Raw genomic sequence first — 21,456 nt, 5'->3', positions numbered from 1 at the left:
TACGGAGGCTCTCACATCTTCAGGCACTACGGGATCCTGGAGGACATCGTGTCTGACCGGGGTCTTCAGCTCACCTCCCGTGTCTGGAAGGCCTTCATGGAACGACAGGGGGTCACGGTCAGCCTCACCTCCGGGTACCAACACCGATCAAATGCGCAGGTGGAAAGGGTAAATCAGGAACTGGGTAGGTACCATCGTAGTTAATATCAGGACTGGCTGGGGGAGTGGGCTGCGTTTCTGCCTTGGGAAGAATACGCACAACTGCCACTAACCTCACACCCTTTCAGTGTGTTCTAGGCTATCAGCAGGCACTGGCACCGGAGTCAGATCGAGGCTCCTGCCGTGGACGATTGGTTCCGGCGTGCCGAGGAGGTATGGAACATCGTGCACACCCGTCTCCACCGCGTTGTCCGCCGGCAGAAGGCGCAGGCCAAACGTTACCACAGTGTGGCCCCGGACGTTCACCCCAGTGACAGGGTCTTGCTTTCTACAAAGGACCTTCCCCTCCGACTGCCCTGCCAGAAGCTGAGCCCGCTGTTTGTGGGGCCGTTCAAAGTCCTGAGGAGAGTAAATGAGGTGACGTACAGATTCCAGCTCCCTGTAAATTACCGTATCTCACCCTCATTTCATGCATCTCTCCTCAGGCCGGTGGAAACTGGTCCCTTCACCCTCCCTTGGATGTCGGGGGCATTTTCCAGCCTGTTGGACTCACAGCATCGTCGGGGCTTTTCCAGTACCGGGGTGTACTGTCTCACCAGCCTTCGCTTTGGCTCCCCCTCCTGTCCAGCTCAGACTTTCGGCGTCGCTGGCCTTCTAGCTGCTGCCGAACCTAGTACTGGCAAACGCCCTTCACTCATCAACTCTGGACTTGTCTCTTCATCATTACACACACCTGGTTCCAATCCCCTGTGTGTGTGTGTGTGTGTGCGTGTGTGTGCGTGTGTGTGCGTGTGTGTGTTCACCCTGCCATTTGTCATTGTAAATGTTACTTGTTTTCCTGTTAGGAATCTTTCCTATTTCCTGAGTATTTTGTACTTTTGGTTTGCCCTGTGCCTTTTTGTTTATGAAGATGTATTTTGAGCACAACGGCATTAAGGTTTCGTCCTGCTTTGATCTATGGTGCGTAAATAAATTCAGTAGTTCTAAACCTGCGACTGCGTACTCCTCTCTACACCAGTGACACCTACATCATGAGCAAGAAACATTGTTTTTAATAAAAATCAATTATAGTAGTAGCAAGCTATCAAAGTTGACCTCCAGTCTAATCTTCGCCCTCTCCTTCTCGAACAGAATTTAGGCTAGTCCTAATCCCACATTTTTTTCAGAAGAAGCCTTTGACTCTCCTGAAATGCCGCGGTAGGCCTACCCAGCACAGCCATTGGTTAGGCAGCACAAAAAAAAAATTTGATCAGCAAGAGCAGAGCAGGCCCGGGCTCAGGGGTGGAATAGCCATTGCAGTGTGTAATGCAGCCTAGTTTTATTTGCATCCTAGCAGTGGTCTTAGAAATATAATTTTGCTCTGTGCTTCTCCAAGCATGCACTTTGTAGGGTATTGATCGTTTTGAAATACTATGCCTATAGGTGCACTTTGTAGGCTATTGATTAATTTGAAACAACACTAAGCCTATAGGTGCACTTGATATTGCACAGCTAGCAGAGAATCTGAGATGAGAGTGAGAGCCAGCAGCTTGGGGGCATTCTTAAAGGCACAATCTTTCAATGGCCTGACCTGGCCACTTCAATGATTATTGTAATAAAAAACATCTGCTCATGCCCAATAAATTGTGGAACATAGGTTGATCATATTGTAAAGCATGTACAGTTGAAGTCGGAAGTTTACATACACCTTAGCCAAATACATTTAAACTCAGTTTTTCACAATTTCTGACATTTAATTGAGTCAAAATTGCTGGTCTTAGGTCAGTTAGGATCACCACTTTATTTTAAGAATGTGAAATGTTAGAGTAATAGTAGAGAGAATTATTTATTTCAGCTTTTATTTCATCTATCCCATTCCCAGTGGGTCAGAAGTTTACATACACTCAATTAGTATTTGGTAGCGTTGCCTCTAAATAGTTTAACTTGGGTCAAATGTTTCGGATAGTCTACCACAAGATTCCCACAATAAATTGGGTGAATTTTGGCCCATTCCTCCTGACAGAGCTGGTGTAACTGAGTCAACTTTGTAGGCCTTTTGCTCGCACACGCTTTTTCAGTTCTGCCCACAAATGTTCTATAGCATTGAGGTCAGGGCTTTGTGATGGCCACTCCAATACCTTGACTTTGTTGTCCTTAAGCAATTTTGCCACAACTTTGGAATTATGCTTGAGGTCATTGTCCATTTGGAAGACCCATTTGTGACCAAGCTTTAACTTTCTGACTGATTTCTTGAGATGTTGCTTCAATATATCCACATCATTTTCCCTCCTCATGAAGCCATCTACTTTGTGAAGTGCACCAGTCCCTCCTGCAGCAAAGCACCCACAACATGATGCTGCCACCCCCGTGCTTCACAGCTGGGATGGTGTTCTTCGGCTTGCAAGCCTCCCCCTTTTTCCTCCAAACATAACGATGGTCATTATGGCCAAACAGTTCTATTTTTGTTTCATCAGACAAGAGGACATTTCTCCAAAAAGTACTATCTTTGTCCCCATGTGCAGTTGCAAACCGTAGTCTGGCTTTTTTATGGCGGTGTTGGAGCAGTGGCTTCTCCCTTGCTGAGCGGCCTTTCAGGTTATGTCGATATAGGACTCGTTTTACTGTGGACATAGTTACTTTGTGCCTGTTTCCTCCAGCATCTTCACAAGGTCCTTTGCTGTTGTTCTGGGATTGATTTGCACTTTTTGCACCAAAATACGTTCATCTCTAGGAGACAGATTACCTCTCCTTCCTGAGCGGTATGATGGTTGCGTGATCCCATGGTGTTTATACTTGCATCATTTTGTTTGTACAGATGAACGTGGTACCTTCAGGCGTTTGGAAATTGCTCCCAAGGATGAACCAGACTTGTGGAGGTCTACAAATTTTATTCTGAGGTCTTGGCTGATTTATTTAGATTTTCCCATGATTTCAAGCAAAGAGGGACTGAGTTTGAAGGTAGACTTTGAAATACATCCACAGGTACACCCCCAATTGACTCAAGTGATGTCAATTAGCCTATCAATAGCTTCTAAAGCCATGACATCATTTTCTGGAATTTTCAAAGCTGTTTCAAGGCACAGTCAACTTATTGCATGTAAACTTCTGACCCACTGGAATTGTGATACAGTGAAATAATGTGTCTGTAAACAATTGTTGGAAAAATTAGTTGTGTCATGCACAAAGTAGTCCTAACCGACTTGCCAAAACTATAGTTTGTTCACAAGAAATTTGTGGAGTGGTTGAAAAACGAGTTTTAATGACTCCAAACTAAGTATATGTAAACTTCTGATTTCAACTGTGTATATCAACCATGCCCATTTAGATGGTTCGTTTGACAAAGTCTATGATGAAAATTAATGGCGTTTTTGTAGGGTTTTTGAATAAACGCTGAAAATAAAGTATGTGGTAAACCCAGGCTTACTAGATTTTACACGTTTTTTTAATATGAGATGATCAGATAACATCACTTTTTGTGATTTTTGAGGAATGTATGTTATTAAAAAAAGGCTTCATAATTCATTAAGTTCATGTTAATTGACTGCTATTATCTCATATAACAAAACGTATAAGATTTCCTAAACCTGTTAACCTCATACCTTATTTTCTGCGGTTTACCTTAAATCCCTATTCGTTCCACATTAGTTTATCCCATAGGGATGGATGAATGAACAAGATTTCCGGGTTTTAGGACTACACGCTGGCGAGCTCTATTGCGTTTCAAATACAACGTTTTTCAATTTCGGACCAACTCCACCTATCTGGCTCCTAGTATCGAATTGAAAGCTTGCTTCGTCATTTCTGTCGCAGTAAGGTTCCGTGTTTTTGCCGCGTTCAAAGCAATTGGGAACTCGGAAATAATTCAAATAATGACGTCAGTGATCTTCAGGTCGGAAGGTCTGTGTTCTCCAGTTCCCACGTTGGAATTCCGAGTTGGATGACCTTTCAAATAGATTTTTTTCCCAATCTGAGCTCGTTTTTTTCGAGGTCCCAGTTGTTTTGAATTCGGAAGTCAGAGATTTCCGAGTTCCCAGTTGTGTTGAACGCGCATTAGCTACAACAACATCTCACATATGCTATGGTTGGTGTGCAGTGATGGCTTTTATAAAGAGGAAAGAACGATCGAAAGAAAGGTTCGTAGTTGGAAAACATTATAGGCTTCCTATGGGGTTGTGTTGGAAGAGATTCTTGCAATCTAATGTTGTCGTCGTCCACTTGGAAATTGCCAGGGCGCGTGCTGACAAGCCTGACCGAGCACAGAGGTCTGACTTCGGGCAAGGAAATGCAATTGAGATCCTGGGATTTCCGTGTTTGTAGGCCAGTCTATCTTGTGATTTGACCGTAGATGCTGTTTGTTTTGAGTGTCTGGCGGTGAAGAGAATTGATACATTGTTACACGTCTACTAGAGTAGACGAGATGTTAACGATGTATACATTTTTCCAGGACATTAGAATTAAGTTTAATGTACAGTCTGATAATTACGCTACATTTGTTGCATTCATTGTTTACCTACTGATTCTTTAAGAATATAACTGATACATTCTTCATGACCTTAGTACAGCTATCTTCCCCCGCCATGAACTCAAATTAGGTTGTGTACTATAGGCCTATTTCATTATAAATATTTTTGCTCTGAAAACGAACCAATCGGATTCAAAATATGTTTAAAACTGTTCTTTTAAACTGGATGGACTGTCAGTCCTTGAATCCATAGCCCCATCTATGCATTTGAGAGTGGTTTACATTTGTCCAGCACCATAAAAATCCCTTATAGCCAGTGGCATTGTCCAAATGGCAAATCAATTAGAACTTAATGCTATTATGCGACTTAGTCATTAGATGGGAAAAATGTAGTTGAGGTTATTCTAGGTCATTCTTTTGAGTCATGACCTCAAACATGTGGTAGTTCTGTGTGAAAATGCAGCAAAAATGTCTGATATGAAGGAGCTCTTCACCGCCATTGTTTTTTCGGTGTCTTTCCCCTAGGTTTTCTCTCCTGTTGCTGGACTTGGAAGAGTATTACTTTGAACAGCACACAGTGTATCATGTGACAACCAGTTCAGCCAAAAAAAGGTAATGTCTGAAATTGACTGACAGACAGATCCACTCAATTTCTATCCCCTATCTAAGTCATGGTGGATAGCAGCACAGTAGTAGCAGCACTGATACTCTTTACTCCTTGCAGAAAGATCAGAGGGTCACTCAAAGTATGCTCCAAATCCATCATATTTGAACCTGAGGACCATGTGGAGCCCATTGTAAAGGTGTGTTTTTGTGCATTGTAGTACAGCACCACTTGCCAAGGAGGATTTACTCAAATGGAGCTCAAGAGCCCGTATTTACAAAATGTTTCGAAAAGGAGCACTGATCTCGGATCAGTTCTGCCTTTAAAATCATAATGAATGGATTGGAGGATCTGATCCTAGACCAGATCGTTGCTTTATAAATAGTGTACGTAGTTTTGTTATTCATACTGATTTTAATCTCCACCAGATTCCTCTCAGAGATTGCAAAAAGATTGAAGCAGTTGAAGAAAAGGACCAGAATCCTTTCAATGAGTAAGTCTAATTTAATTTGCAATTAAACTGGGTTTATGCACATACATAAACCAATAAGATGACAACTTCATTGATTTGATTGTTTTTATTTTATAGGAGCAAACCAGCTGGCCTCACCATTTTATGCAAACAGGTCTGTTTAATTCAAGTGTTTACATTTTAATTAAGGAACATTTACCAACATTTTGTCATAGAATGTTGCTGACATTATTCTGTATGAATAGTACTAATCTAATGCACATTTTAACTTCAGGTTTACCTCATCAAAGAGAACAATGTCGTTGCACCTTACCGAGTTGAAAGGGCGAGTACATGAAATGTCAATTAGATTTGTGATGCAGGTTGTCCGATTTATAAACATGACATGATTTAGAATCAGCAGCTGTAGGAAAATGGATACTTTTGCACATTGTATGACTTTTCAAACCATTTCTAATAGGGAGACAGTACCTTTCTCTTCCATCTGGAAGTTTCCAGTAAAACGGAGGATGTTGTCCAAACATTACTTCAGGTATGCATCAGTACCGGATTATTACAACCGTGAAAGTGCTTGCCTTCCATGTTGTAATGCAGCTTTCGCTTGTTCTCATTTATTGTTTTCATCCACTTCTCCAGCTGCATAGGGCCTCTTGTCTGGACAAGCTTGGAGACCAGACTGCAATGGTAAGTCATAACTGTACAAAACTGCAACACTAGAAGTACCAAAACATTGTGAAAGCAGATGGTTTTATCGTGCAACTGAGAATATTGTTTGTCTACATACAGTAAATCAAACTGGATTGAACGGTTGAATAAGTAGTTTCAAACCCATTTAGCTTCCCTGTTTACCACAGCGTTGTTGTATACAGGACATGTAAGCTGTTTATTTTTTTTGTGCTTCTAGATTGCTGCTAATTTACAATCCAGATTGGCAAGAACTTCATTTGACAAGAACAGGTATGTACTTAAATAATATGAGAATAAGCTCTTAGTCACAACCTTGATGTGATACTGAAGTACTTACATAATGCACTGAGTGTCTAATTCCTCTCCAGCTAGCTACAATATATATCACAATGTATGGTTTGTTAGTTTAAAATGCATATAATACAATATTTTGGGGTTCTCAGCTTTCAGAATGTTTCAGAAATTCCACACATGGAATGCGAGGCGGAGATGGTCACTCCATTGGTTACAAACCCTGGTCACGTGTGTATAACTGACCAAAGCCTCTACTTCCAACCACTCAATGGCTATCCTGTGAGTTATCCATACGTACACATGTTATGCCAGTTTGCTATTATTAATTGCGATTTCTCTAAGATGGAAAATGCCTTCCTTGTTGGGATTTTGTGAAGATACAATCTGGTTTCTGTCTCCTCTTCCGCAATGTTCGTTTCAGGAACAGGTAGTCCGAATCGAGCTCCATCGAGTGAAACAAATCTATAAGAGAAGGCATGGACTCAGGCCCTTGGTGAGTGCGATGCTCAGGAGGTTTTTCAACCGAGCAACGTAGAAACCGATTAATTTCTCATTCTGGTTATTATCTAGTGACCTGAAGAGTAGTGGTTGTATGCGTTTCAAGTCATTCATCTGAAATATTTGCATCATGTTGATCTAATTAGTCAGATTATGCCCACTTTTTCATGCCCCGAACAAGTTTAGTTCCATAAATGTAGACACGCCCGAGGCTGCTCTGTCCCCAACTATAATGTGTTTTACTCTCCCTGCCAAACTAACTGACTCGCTCTGTCTTGATCAGGGGCTGGAGGTGTTCTGTACCGAAAACGACTTCTGCTCGGACATCTATCTGAAGTTTTACAAGACCAGCGACAGAAATGACCTCTACTACTACATCGCCACGTTTCTGGGTCAGTAACACACAGCAAGTTACGGAGCAAACATACAAACACATTTTGCAGGAAGACATCGCGTCAGCTCTTTCTCTCTGAGTTGATCCTGGTGAGACCATAAATACCTCTATGGGCCCTGGTCAAAAGCACTGCGCTATAGGGAATAAGGTGCTATTTGGATTGCATTCCGTAAACATACCAGATTCCTGATTTTGTTTCTCTCCCCCTCGCAGAGAACCACATGGTGGAACACACAGCGGAGAGTTACATGCTGCAGTGGCAGCGAGGTCACCTCAGTAACTACCAGTACCTTCTGCACCTCAACAACCTGGCTGACCGCAGCGGCAACGATCTGTCTCAGTACCCCGTATTCCCCTGGATCATCGCTGACTACAACAGCACAGAGCTTGGTGAGTGGGGCGCAAGGTCTAGTTTTGGGTAACATCTTTTGACAGACAGAAATTTGACGGACTGGAGTACATTGGAATCATGTAGCGCTGTAGCTTTGGGCTGAAATATTTTTGAACCAGTGTTGAACCAGTATATTAGCATACTTGGATGTTGTCCATCTTACCTATTCATTTGGAATTGCTCTATACCTGTGTAGTCGCACTGTAATTACTGTAGTAACACCAACATGTGGTTCTGTAGTTATTAGGTCATTGTTTTGTAATGGATCCTTTTGATTCTGTCTCAGATATGATGAACCCTGCAACTTTCCGTGACCTGAGCAAGCCTGTGGGAGCGCTGAATAAAGAGAGACTAGAGAGATTGTTGGTGAGACTACCCTTTGTCCCAGGCTCAATGACCGCTTGCATTATTTCCCCCTTTGAGTCAGGACTGATGTGCCGCAGTTTAGAAAATAGGATTAAATAATTGATATTTGTAAAAACCTAAGGATGTCAATCGGTTAGCCGGTCTTATCGGTCTATAGGTTAATTTGCATACTTTTGTGGAATGAAATTGGCAAGTGTGTATTTTCATTAGTAGTTATGTATCTTATTTATCACAGGCCCACAGCATACAGAGCCTAGTTTGAGGAGCGGAATGGCCTACCACCTGTCTGACAGCTCGAGAGTAGTTACTCAAAAAGTTGGCTAAAGTGTTAGCCAACAAATTACAATTCTAAATGTAATCGCGTGCTAAACTGTTGTGATGGCAACAGTTAAAAAAAAATATCTAATTAAAGCGTGCATCCCATTCGCTATTTGATTGCGTAGGCTGTGGTCAACGGTAGGCAAGCGATCAGCACGTCACCTACAACTTTACAGAGGCAGAACTTTTTGGGGGAAACCTGAACGTTTTACTCGACTTCAAATAATGAGTCATGTCTAACCTTGCTTCAAAGTAGCCTAGCCAAAATCCATCCATAGAAACACGGAGGTAATTATTTCTTAAAGACTTCCTCATGCCATTAACCAGCATTTCTCTCCTGTTCTATTGTTTTTTTTTTAATATCAACTTTCTTTCGTTGTCCAAAAGCCAAAGGCACAATCCTAGTCATATTAACAACCCCCATCCTTAATTGTTCCTTGTAGATTCCCCCTCATTCTATGTTTTTAATAGATCTTTTTCTCTCTGTCACATATGGAACCGCCGACATTAGGTGTGCAGTTTAGAACAGTTTTCTTCCCCCAAATTGCATTGTGGCAAATGTTTGAAAAGTATGTTTAATTAGCTGCATTATTACAGCAGTTGCTGCTATATCCTTTTGACTGTAAGACATAAAGCTTGCTATTGTTGCATGTTTTCATTGAGCTCTTAATGTAAAATGTCAGTTCCTTGCATGTATGCATAGTATTTTCTGTTGGTCACATAATTTTACTGGTTGGAAAATAAATGTGACCGTTTGTTAATAAAGGTTGGTTAGTCGGCAGCAAAATTGCCGGAAATTTGCATCCCGACTAAAAGCACGATAAAATGTTCTAACTAGGGTGCATCTCTCGCTTCCTTACAGTCCCGGTACAGAGACATGCCTGATCCTCGTTTCATGTACGGCAGTCATTACTCCTCTCCAGGCTATGTGCTTTTCTACTTAGTCAGAGTTGGTATGTCAACGCCTTCTTATATTGTTTGACATATAGTACCACATTTTGACTGTACAAACATTGCCGCTGTGTGTGTGGTTATTGCAAACGGAAGCTTTTACATTATTTAACGTACTCTCTGAGAAGGCTTTCATGACATACTATTTATTCTTTTCTCCCTTGCAGCCCCAGAACACATGCTGTGTCTTCAAAATGGCCGCTATGACAATGCAGACCGCATGTTCAATAGGTTAGTAGCTTGCTTCTAGTTCTGCCCAAGAAAGTTAATGTCACCAGTTTTGGTTATTCATTTAAAGAAGGAAAAATCACCTATTACATAACTATTAGAGAAAAATATTAAAGCAATGTAATGGCCCATTTGCTGTAAGGTATCTGTCACCAAAAGATGCATATCTGTATACCCAGTCATGTGAAATCCATATGGTAGGACCTAATTAATTAATTTCAGTTGACTGATTTCCATATATGAGCTGTAACTCAGTAAGATCTTTGAAATGATTGCATGTTGTGCTTATTTCTGTTCAGAGTACTATGTAGTTGAAGTGTAACAACCTTTGCAGACAATAACCTAACCAGGATAAATTAGGAGACAGGTGGAAATGATGTGCAACCCTTTTAGTAACGTTGTAACAATCTTTAACAACTAACTCTGTAATTACAATGTTGTTACAAGGATATACTGTACTGTCTATTTACAATGTACTTACCCAGGACCCCTTAGAATCAATGTCAGCTCCCCCGCAAACATCAAATTAGCGTAATAAAAAAATAGAATTCTTTCAGTTTAAGCTAGAGATGTTTTTTTTGCTTTGGATGCATCTCCGTCCATCACATCCGCCGATGTTGCACTTCCGCATCTGCGGTGAAAGGTGACAGAGCTAGAGTGGTGTTTGTCAGATCATGAGACATCTCTAAAATCGGTCTTCTCACAAAATTGAAGGTTTGGCCTACTCTTGAAAGATGAGACTTGCTCTACGAAAACGTCTTGAGACTCGTCTGAAGTCGGTAAAGCCGATCTGCCTGTAGCATCCGAAGAGTTTGAGCGACACACTAATATGACCCCTCTATGGAAAGGTGAGACAGTTTTGCTCTAGGACACCACAGGCATCACGAGACTCGTCTGAAGGTCTCCCGGTACCAGTTGAAAAAAATGAATGGAAGTATACAGTGCATTCAGAAAAGTATTCAGACCCCTTTCCCTTTTCCACATTTTGTTACGTTACAGCCTCATTCTAAAATGGATGAAAAACATGTTTTCCCTCATCAATCTACACACAATACCCCATCAAGACAAAGTGAAAAAAGTTTTTTTGAATTTTAGAAACAACAGAAATACCTTATTTACATAATTATTCAGACCCTTTGCTATGAGACTCGAAATTGAGCTCGGGTGCTTCCTGTTTCCATTGATCATCCTTTCCGATGTTTCTTTAACTTTATTGTATTCCACCTGTGGTAAATTCAATTGAGTGGACATGATTTGGAAAGGCACACATCTGTCTATATAAGGTCCTACAGTTGACAGTGCATGTCAGAGCAAAAACCAAGCCATGAGGTCGAAGGAATTGTCCGTAGAGCTCCGAGACAGGATTGTATCGAGGCACAGATCTGGCGAAGGGTACCAAAACATTTCTGCAGCATTGAAGGTCCCCGAGAACACAGTGGCCTCCATCATTCTTAAATGGAAGAAGTTTGGAACCACCGAGACTCTTCCTAGAGCTGGCCGCCCGACCAAACTGAGCTATTGGGGGCGAAGGACCTTGGTCAGGGAGGTGACCGAGAAACTTCCAGTAGGACAACACCAATCAGGCCTTTATGGTAGAGTGGACAGGCGGAAGCCACTCCTCAATTAAAGGCACATGACAGCCCACTTGGAGTTTGCCAAAAGGTACCTAAAGGACTCTCAGACCACAAGAAGCAAGATTCTCTGGTCTGACTAAATCAAGATTGAACTCTTTGGCCTGAATGCCAAGTGCCACGTCTGGAGGGAACCTGGCACCATCCCTACGGGGAAGTGTGGTGATAGCATAGGGGGGTAGCATCATGTATGGAGATGTTTTTCAGCGGTAGGGACGAAGAGACTAGTCAGAATTGAGGGAAAGATGAACAGTGCAAAGTACAGAGAGATCCTTGAATAAAAATCTGCTCCAGAGCGCTCAGGACCTCAGACTGTGGCGAAGGTTCCCCCTCCAACAGGAAAACGACCCTAAGCACACAGCCAAGACAATGCAGAGTGGCTTAGGGACAAGTCTCTGAATGTCTTTGAGTGGCCCAGCCTGAGCCTGGACTTAAACCTGATCTAACATCGCTGGAGACACCTGATAATAGCTGTGCAGCAATGCTCTCCATCCAACCTGACAGAGGTTGAGAGGATCTGCAGAGAAGAATGGGAGAAACTGCCCAAATACAGGTGTGCCAAGCTTGTAGCGTCATACCCAAGAAGACTCAAGGCTGTAATCTCTGCCAAAGGTGCTTCCACAAAGTTCTGAGTAAAGGGTCTGTGATTTTTTTATTTTTTATTGTGTAGATAGTTTATTCAAATATAAATTGAACTCGGGTAGAGGCGAAGGTTGAGAGCCATTTATTCTCCCCCGAAAAACGACCCTGCAAAGCCGCACCGCTTTCTTGACCCGGAAGCCAGCCTCACCAATGTGTCGGAGGAAACACCGTACAACCGTGTCAGCGTGCCTTGCGCTGCCTCATGGGTCTTCCCGGTCACGGACACCTCAAGCACTGCGATGCAGTGCCTTAAACCGCTGCGCCACTCGGGAGGCCTAATTTCATAAATTTTAGTTTAAAACTGTAACGTAACAAAATGCGGACAAGGTCCAGGTGTCTGAATACTTTCCAAATGCACTGTGTATGGAGACTATTTAGTGCTAAAAATAAGGTGTAAAACACATGTAAAAACAGAACTAATGTTTCCTGATCTTTCTTATATCGCTCAGAAAATGGGTTTCCATGGCCATGCATTCTCCCACAAGCCTAAGATCACCATGCACAACGCAAAGCATCTGCTGGAGTTGTGAAAAGCTTGCCGGGGTTGGACTCTGGAGCAGTGGTAATGTGTTTTCTGGAGTGATGAATCATGCTTCACCATCTGGCAAACTGACGGACAAATCTGTGTTTGGCGGATGCCAGGAGAATGCTACCTGCCCCAATGCATAGTGCCAACTGTGAAGTTTGGTGGAGAAGGAATAATTGTCTGGGGCTGTTTCTCATGGTTCTGGTGAAGGGAAATCTTAACGCTACATCATAGAATGGCATTCTAGTCAATTCTGTGGTTCCAATTTTGTGGCAACAGTTTGGGCAAGGCCCTTTCCTGTTTCAGCATGACAAAAAAGTGCAACGCGAGGTCCATACAGAAATGGTTTGTCAATCGGTGTGAAAGAACTTGACTGGCCTGCATAGAGCCCTGACCTCAACTCCATCGAACACCATTGGGATAAATTGGAATGCTGACTGTGAGCCAGGTCTAATCGCCCAACATCAGTGCCCAACCTCGCTAATGCTCCCCGCAGCAATGTTCCAACATCTACTGGAAAGCCTTCCCAGAAGAGTGGAGGCTGTTATCGCAGTAAAGGGGGGGACCAACTCCATATAAATGCCCATGATTTTGGAATGAGCTGTTCGATGAGCAGCTGTCCACATACATTTGGTCATGTGGTGTCGCAGTAAGGCCAAATCAATTTTTATATCAAATATTTTTTGTATATATTTTTGGGATACTTCAACGGGTCTTACATGGTTTTTTAAAATCAAATTGCAAAAGGATGCTTGGTATGACCTTCTTAAAATGATTCCATATCGCTTAGTAGTACTTCCCTCCCCCAGCTTAGACAGGGCTTAGACTCTTATGGATTTAACAAAGATTCATATTCCAGACTCAAAGCAATAACTATTAGTAAAATGTACTAATTAGTTAGTAAAACGTACTAACATAGACTATTTATCAACCTTTGTATTACATGTGGATTCATTGGTAGTGGCACATGTAACAAGATCAGATTTTGGTTTGAGTAAGTGCCATGGTAATTCAGAGCTGACTTTCAAACATGTAATTACAAAAGGTTAGTTACACAGTGGAACAAGAATGTGCAATCGCATCAGTAATTGCACATGTGGAATAACCTTCAGCAAGTAGATGTTACACATTTCTTGTTCCAATTGTGCAACTACTATGTTACTACAGTTGTTGCTGTGTAGTTATATAGTAATAGGGTCAATTTAAAGATGCACTATGCAGAAATTGCTGCGCCATTTCCTGGTTGCTAAAATTCTAATAGTTCGCATCATTTCAGTTTATGTGACAAGACAAGCAAGTATAGTGCAGAGAATCATTGTACCATCTAAACTGCTGTGAAATATATTTTCCATAACCAAAAATGTTTTATTTTCAACGGTTTGAAGCTGGTGTACAAATCCAAATGTAGAAGACTCAAAAAATAAACTTAAGAATGGGAAGCATAGAAATAGTGTGTATAGAACTACTGTTTTTTTAGACTTGCTTTCAAGGAGAATGACAGATCTATACACACTCTTCTGAGTAAATTTGGTCGGGTCACACGAAAAGTTGCATATTGCAGCTTTAATGTAAAGTGTTAGCCAATTTAGGTTTACAATATTTGACTGAATCAACCATGCCATATTGTTGAACATGGGTTATTAATGTGTTTGCAGCATTGGAGAAACGTGGAAAAATTGCTTAGAGGGTGCAACTGACTTCAAAGAGGTAAAAAGTACCTTGAGTGGAAAATATTTTATAATGATCAGAATTGTATAATACCAAATCTCCCTTTGCACATTATTTCTGTCACATGTGGCTGTTTCCTCGTCAACCATCTGTTTCAGTTAATCCCAGACTTCTATGGGAATGACCCCAGCTTTCTGCTAAACTGCCTTAGTCTGGATTTGGGGAAGAGGCAAGGTGGAAGCTCGGTTCAAGATGTAGTTCTTCCGCCATGGGCTGCAGGTAACAACTACAACAGGGAAACCATTTTTCAGGTGTTATATTTTTTGTGATATTATTTTGGTTGTGTGTGTTGTTTATGTTCATTATTCTCCTGTATGTATGGTGTAGATGCCAGTGATTTTCTTCAGAAGAGTCAGAAAGCGCTGGAGAGTCAGTACGTGTCAGAACACCTGCACGAGTGGATCGACCTGGTGTTTGGCTTCAAGCAAAAAGGAAGTGAAGCCGTGGCAGCCCACAATGGTACAAGACCCCTAGATCTTATCAGAGACTGAGTATCCATTTGCCTGATGATGAAACCTTGTTTTTAATGAATATGGGTGTGATGTAATGATGTTGATTTCCCTGGTTTTATTGGCAGTGTTCCATCCGTTGACATATGAGGGTGGCATCGACTGTGATAGGTAATGAAACCATTCAGTGTTAACCATTCAGTGTTAACCATTCAGTGTTAACCATTCAGTGTTATCCACCTCTCCATATTTCAGACATATCCAGGAAACTGATTAAATAATTGATGAAATACTGTTTCCTTCTCTGTTCTCTCCCTCTGAACAGTATAGAGGACCCCAATGAGAAGATTGCCATGTTGATTCAGATCCTGGAGTTTGGGCAAACCCCGACGCAACTGTTCACCACCCCACACCCACAGAGGATAACACCCAGATTCCAGAGCATATCGCGAACACCCAGTGTAAACACACCCCTCAACGAGCTTTCTCCAGGTAACACCCTCACCCACACACTGACCGACAGACAAACACAGGGAACAAACTCACTCACTTGTACTCACAGACAGACAGTCAATCAAATACTGACATTGCAAAATGTCGGTTTGTTGGATCTTTTTCCCAGTCAGACTCAACGTTTTTGCTTTTGCGATATAATCGCAAATGCCAGTTGTTGAAGTTTGGAGGTGTAGTGTTAATTAACCCGTTCTTCTTTTTTAGCATCCACCAGTGAGGACTCCTCCTTTGAAGACCTAACCGAAGAGACTAGGAGACTGGCTTGGAACAACATAGCTAAACTCAAATTAATGTCCACCCACAAAATCCATAAAGAGTGAGTGAGAATTTAAACTGTCATTTTTCTCTCCGCCCCTAAAATATGTTCACCCTGTTATTGGACGGTGACTTTTCAACTTGATCACCTCTGACTGAATACACTCCTTACAAAAACACAGGGCTGTGACGGGCATCGCAGTGACTCGGACCTCGTCGTCTGTCTTCACAACATCACAAGGTCTGGAAAACCTATCAGCTTGTAAAGTAGACTTTGGTTATGTTTTAGCATATGGTGAATTCAAATATTGCTGAGCCTTTCCATTTGAACATTAATGTCCAATTAATATGAGTATCATTTGCTATTGAAGTCTGATAAGGACTAAAAGTACTTGTCTCCTCCAGACTCGACACTGAAGATGTTCTCCAGAGAGTCTAATGGATTGCAGAGAAGCATGTCCTTCTCCAACATGGTACTGAGCAGAATGTTATCCCCTCTCGCCCCCTTTACTGTGAAACCATTTCCATTATTATGAGATGAATGTATGAATTGGTATTCTGCATTTTTTTTCCTGCAGGCATTATCATCGTGCTTGATGCTACCAGAGGATAAGGCCGTAGTCTGCTCCTCGTGGGACAATAATGTGTGAGCATTTTCAGTTCTTCACTTGACCATTACCTTAACATTATTCATCACAACATGGCCTATTCCAGTCATCACAACATGGCATATTCCAGTCATCACAACATGGCCTATTCCGGTCATCACAACATGGCCTATTCCGGTCATCACAACATGGCCTATTCCGGTCATCACAACATGGCCTATTCCGGTCATCACAACATGGCCTATTCCCGGTCAGCACAGCATGGCCTATTCCCGGTCAGCACAGCATGGCCTATTCCCGGTCAGCACAGCATGGCCTATTCCCGGTCAGCACAGCAGCCTATTCCCGGTCAGCATGGCCTATTCCCGGTCAGCACAGCATGGCCTATTCCCGGTCAGCACAGCATGGCCTATTCCCGGTCAGCACAGCATGGCCTATTCCGGTCAGCACAGCATGGCCTATTCCCGGTCAGCACAGCATGGCCTATTCCCGGTCAGCACAGCATGGCCTATTCCCGGTCAGCACAGCATGGCCTATTCCCGGTCAGCACAGCATGGCCTATTCCCGGTCAGCACAGCATGGCCCGGTCAGCACAGCATGGCCTATTCCCGGTCAGCACAGCATGGCCTATTCCCGGTCAGCACAGCATTACTATTTCATCACATCCATTCATACCCAGTGTTCTTCCTCCCCAGGTATTTCTACTCGATACCATTTGGCAGGCGTCAGGACACGTTGATGGGCCATGATGATGCCATCAGTAAGATGTGCTGGAAGGACAACCAGCTTTACACTGCATCCTGGGACTCGACAGTCAAGGTTAGGGACACATCATGATCTTGATGATGAACACCATGGGTGTAAAAGGACAGCCTTTTTCCAAATGATCTTTGTATTGTTTAATTAATTTCTAATTCAGCTGTTTGACACTATAATAGGCATGTATGAATGTTAATATTTCTATTGAAGGTTTGGCAATGTGACTCTGCCGATATCGCAAATAATAAGAGATGCCAATTCCAGTTGCTGGCAGAGTTTGAACACGAAGCGGGGGTAAGGGCCTGCCTATCACCTCACATGATGCTAACGTGTCTCTCAGAAATGACTTTACTGTTTGCGATCTGTTTGAGTCTTTCTGTCCAACAGCCTTACCCTAACCTATGTTTTCTCCATGTCCAGGTGAACACTATTAACCTAAACCCAGCAGGTACTTTGTTGGTGTCGGGGACTAAGGATGGAACCGTCACCATTTGGGATACCAGTAGCTCAGTACAACTCCATCAAGTCCACTGCCATTCAGGAAAGATCCACGATGTGGCCTTTAGTCCTGGTACGTATGTAATATTAACTAATACGTCCCTCAGTCCCAGTATGGACTATACATGGGAGCGTTTAAAACACGTTTACTGGTAGTTTAACCCTTATCATTGAGGCTGCCACCCACAGGAATAACTGTACTAGAGTATTACAATTAATGATGAGGTCTGCTGGTCATTGTCAATGGGGTTTATAATTACTCCCTTTCACTCTACACCTTCGCTATCTCTGATTAATATACACCAAGCATGACTGAGCCAGCTTATCAAAGGCATTTATTTATTTTCACAGACAGCAGACACATCTTGAGTGTAGGAGAGGACTCGTGTCTGAAGGTAATCGACGTCCAGACGGGCATGATGATTTCGTCTGTGCAAGCTGATGAGGTGCAGCGGTAAGGCCACACCCACGCTGTCCCACTTCCATTTCAGTCCATGGCAACTTCCTTTAGTCCCTGCTCAGAAAGATCTGGAAGGAACTTACCGGGTAAAGCAATATGGTGATAGCCTCTTGAATCCGTCTAATTAGCTGAGTGGAGCTTCTGCCGTATTTCTTACACCTATCCAACCCTGGATTTGTGAACAGAGGCGAGGGGCCAGAATAGAACAGGTTACTATACCTGTATCCTCATTCGTCTCTGGCTCATAATGTGCATCTGCATAAATATAATGACCCTTGCCTGACTGTTACCATGTCCCTGGGGACAGGTGTTTCTGCTGGGACGGGAACACGGTCCTGTCGGGCGGTCAGTCCGGACACCTCCAGGTCCTGGACCTGCTAAGCAACAAAGTGACCACCAGGATCCCTGGACATTCAGGTACACCAAACATCATCACTAAAATGCCAAAACACAAATGAAACAGCATAAATTAATACCAGTACACTTCAATTAAATCTGGTATAATTCAAACGGTCCCTTGTGTATACATGTGCAGAATAAATTGCTCTTAATCTTTCATTTTTCTTCGGCCCTGACCAGGTGCAGTCACAGCGATGTGGATGAACGAGCAGTGTAGCACGGTGATCACAGGTGGCGAAGACAAGCAGATCATCTTCTGGAAACTTGACTGTTGACCACGGTGCTAGATAGTTCCTCTGTACGTGTATGTACATAGGTGAAGTCCAAGGGGGACACTCACAATGAGACATCTTTTATACTGTCTGGCTCCAACCAAAGAGACTATCATCGTCGGTCAAGGTAACTACATAGGCTGGCTGGCCTGCTGGCTGGCTGGCCTGCTGGCTGGCTGGCCTGCTGGCTGGCTCACCCAGAGATGGTAACGCATTATCATTGCACATATGACTTTACAAATATACTGGTCCAGTTAGCAGGGACAACAATCATACTCCTGTCTGGAGTTCTCAAACAAAATCTAATTATTAACAATATAACCATCCTCAACCATGTTAGCGTAAACAACTTGGACATCCTCCACCATGTTAGCGTAACAACTTGGCCACCCTCAACCATGTTAGCGTAACATTGGCCACACTCAACCATGTTAGCGTAACAACTTGGCCAAGTTGTTACGCTAACATGATTGAGAATGGCCAATATGTTACGCTAGCATGATTTAGGGTGTCCAAGTTGTGTTACGCTAACATGGTTGAGGATGGCCAAGTTGTTACGCTAACATGGTTGAGGATGGCCAAGTTGTTACGCTAACATGGTTGAGGATGGCCAATGTTACGCTAACATGGTTGAGGATGGCCAAGTTGTTACGCTAACATGTTAGCGTAACATTGGCCATCCTCAACCATGTTAGCGTAACAACTTAGCCATCCTCAACCATGTTAGCGTAACATTGGCCATCCTCAACCATGTTAGCGTAACATTGGCCATCCTCAACCATGTTAGCGTAACATTGGCCATCCTCAACCATGTTAGCGTAACATTGGCCATCCTCAACCATGTTAGCGTAACATTGGCCATCCTCAACCATGTTAGCGTAACATTGGCCATCCTCAACCATGTTAGCGTAACATTGGCCATCCTCAACCATGTTAGCGTAACAACTTGGCCATCCTCAACCATGTTAGCGTAACAACTTGGCCATCCTCAACCATGTTAGCGTAACAACTTGGCCATCCTCAACCATGTTAGCGTAACACAACTTGGACACCCTAAACCATGCTAGCGTAACATATTGGCCACCCTCAATCATGTTAGCGTAACAACTTGGCCACCCTCAATCATGTTAGCGTAACAACTTGGCCACCCTCAACCATGTTAGCGTAACAACTTGGCCATCCTCAACCATGTTGGCGTAACATGTTGGCCATCCTCAATCATGTTGGCGTAACATGTTGGCCATCCTCAATCATGTTGGCGTAACATATTGGCCATCCTCAACCATGTTGGCGTAACATATTGGCCATCCTCAACCATGTTGGCGTAACATATTGGCCATCCTCAACCATGTTGGCGTAACATATTGGCCATCCTCAACCATGTTGGCGTAACATATTGGCCATCCTCAACCATGTTAGCCAATAGAAATGTCCATTTGAACCTCGTGAGGGTGGTATGGCGATGATTAGATTCTGCACATGCCCTCTTGCAGCATTCCCTTGCTAATTTTGCACTTCAATGCTTTTGCCAGACAGTCAACCCAGGTTTCTTTAGATTTTTTTGTTTTTTTACACTATCTTACTGTACAGCATGTTTTGCTTGTCTGTCTATTGTTTAAGCGTTCATTCAGTTGTCATAGTGCCTTAGTGACTGACCATTTAATCATGATGTAATTGACCGCATAGTGGTCGGAATAAACCTCTGGCACAAAACAAACTGTATAGCAAGCAGTGTTTCAGAAATACCTGCAGTAGAGATTATCATGACAATAAATAAATGTACAATGTAACACACTTTGAGCAGCTGGAAAAGCTCTATATAAATCCACTCCATTCATAGTATTATTAAATGCACACATGCTACATAAAGATATATTCATTCGATTTTTTTTTCACCCACAATTTTCATTTGAGAGCAGCAGTAATTCATTGCTAATGCATGGGAAATGTCCAAGAGTTATTGTAGATTTAAAATTCCAAAATAAATAAAAAAGGAATATATTAATGCACCTAACTGTTGAACTTACACTGAGGCATAATTCAAAATAATGGTTATAAGCGCTTTGGCCCAACTGTATTTGGGGAACTGCTTTACTGTGACTGAGTAGACTCAGGAACTCTCACCCATGCAAAGAGTGCATTTCTTTCAACTTTGTCAACCTTGTTATAGCAAGCTAAATATGTGTGTTACTGAAGCGTTGTGCTATGGCATAGACTGCCAATGCACTGTGTAACTAACCATATACCACCCTGTACATCCATTTTAATAGAGATGACCCATCTTGTTTTATTACTTTAGATTTTATTTACATTATGTGGAGCTTAAACCTGTATTAACAAGGTAGTTACATAGCCAAGTACTGTAGAATGTAATTGCAGTATTGGAACATAGTTTTAGGTACTATGATACAAGTTTTCCATTTGTGTAAAATTACACATTTAGACTTTTTTTATATACATCGGATTTGGGAGGGAAAACCTCCAATTTAGATGTAGTTTAACCTCCCCTTTCCTATTGCTTTCGATTGCACAGTTGTCTCCACTGTGATCAGTTTATTTGCGAGTCCTTGTAATCCTTGGACAGGTGTAACAGTTGTAAGTAATATGTAACAAAATGTACTCCGAATCTAGTACCACTACTAGCGCTGTAAGTAAAAGCTGCCAGCAGCATTTGGCCTAATGGGAAGTAGCTAAAAACGAAGCAGTGCCCTCCTAGTGACGTAAGTGAATGTATTTGAGTGAGGTTGCTGAGACAAACTATGCTGTAAATCGGGATGTCTACGATCTTTCATGCCTCAGGGCTAACAGTGTTATATTGCTGCAGTATGTCCTCCCAGCTTTTGTGTACTGTACAGATCCTGCTCAATAAAATATTGCACATCTGTGAATATAAGTTTATTTTTTTCTTGGTGT

General features: G+C 42.4%; 1 protein-coding gene across 2 annotated transcripts; it reads left to right on the top strand.

Moving 5' to 3' along the window:
- Window positions 1-3,971: 3,971 nt before the first annotated feature.
- On the top strand, window positions 3,972-21,441 carry nsmaf (neutral sphingomyelinase (N-SMase) activation associated factor). 2 transcript variants are annotated; one of them, XM_064941667.1, is made up of 31 exons: window positions 3,972-4,271; window positions 5,126-5,212; window positions 5,325-5,403; window positions 5,633-5,697; window positions 5,794-5,830; window positions 5,951-6,001; window positions 6,137-6,208; window positions 6,313-6,360; window positions 6,581-6,633; window positions 6,807-6,936; window positions 7,079-7,150; window positions 7,439-7,547; window positions 7,763-7,939; window positions 8,227-8,306; window positions 9,487-9,577; window positions 9,743-9,806; window positions 14,258-14,309; window positions 14,429-14,549; window positions 14,658-14,789; window positions 14,908-14,950; window positions 15,105-15,271; window positions 15,497-15,608; window positions 15,730-15,788; window positions 15,953-16,020; window positions 16,126-16,193; window positions 16,851-16,974; window positions 17,125-17,208; window positions 17,335-17,485; window positions 17,764-17,866; window positions 18,180-18,289; window positions 18,452-21,441. In XM_064941667.1, the coding sequence occupies exons 1-31, from the start codon at window positions 4,234-4,236 to the stop codon at window positions 18,544-18,546; spliced, it is 2,742 nt and encodes a 913-aa protein (XP_064797739.1). In that variant the 5' UTR covers window positions 3,972-4,233; the 3' UTR covers window positions 18,547-21,441. The 2 variants fall into 2 exon arrangements, with proteins under 2 accessions (XP_064797739.1, XP_064797740.1); XM_064941668.1 differs by lacking the exons at window positions 3,972-4,271; window positions 5,126-5,212; window positions 5,325-5,403; ... (13 more) ...; window positions 14,258-14,309; window positions 14,429-14,549 and having other exon boundaries at window positions 14,665-14,789; window positions 15,110-15,271.
- The last annotated feature ends 15 nt before the right edge of the window (window positions 21,442-21,456 follow it).

Source organism: Oncorhynchus masou, chromosome 28 (assembly GCF_036934945.1).
Source record: "Oncorhynchus masou masou isolate Uvic2021 chromosome 28, UVic_Omas_1.1, whole genome shotgun sequence".
NCBI classification, from domain to species: domain Eukaryota; kingdom Metazoa; phylum Chordata; class Actinopteri; order Salmoniformes; family Salmonidae; genus Oncorhynchus; species Oncorhynchus masou.
This window is presented reverse-complemented; position numbering and strand designations above follow the sequence as displayed.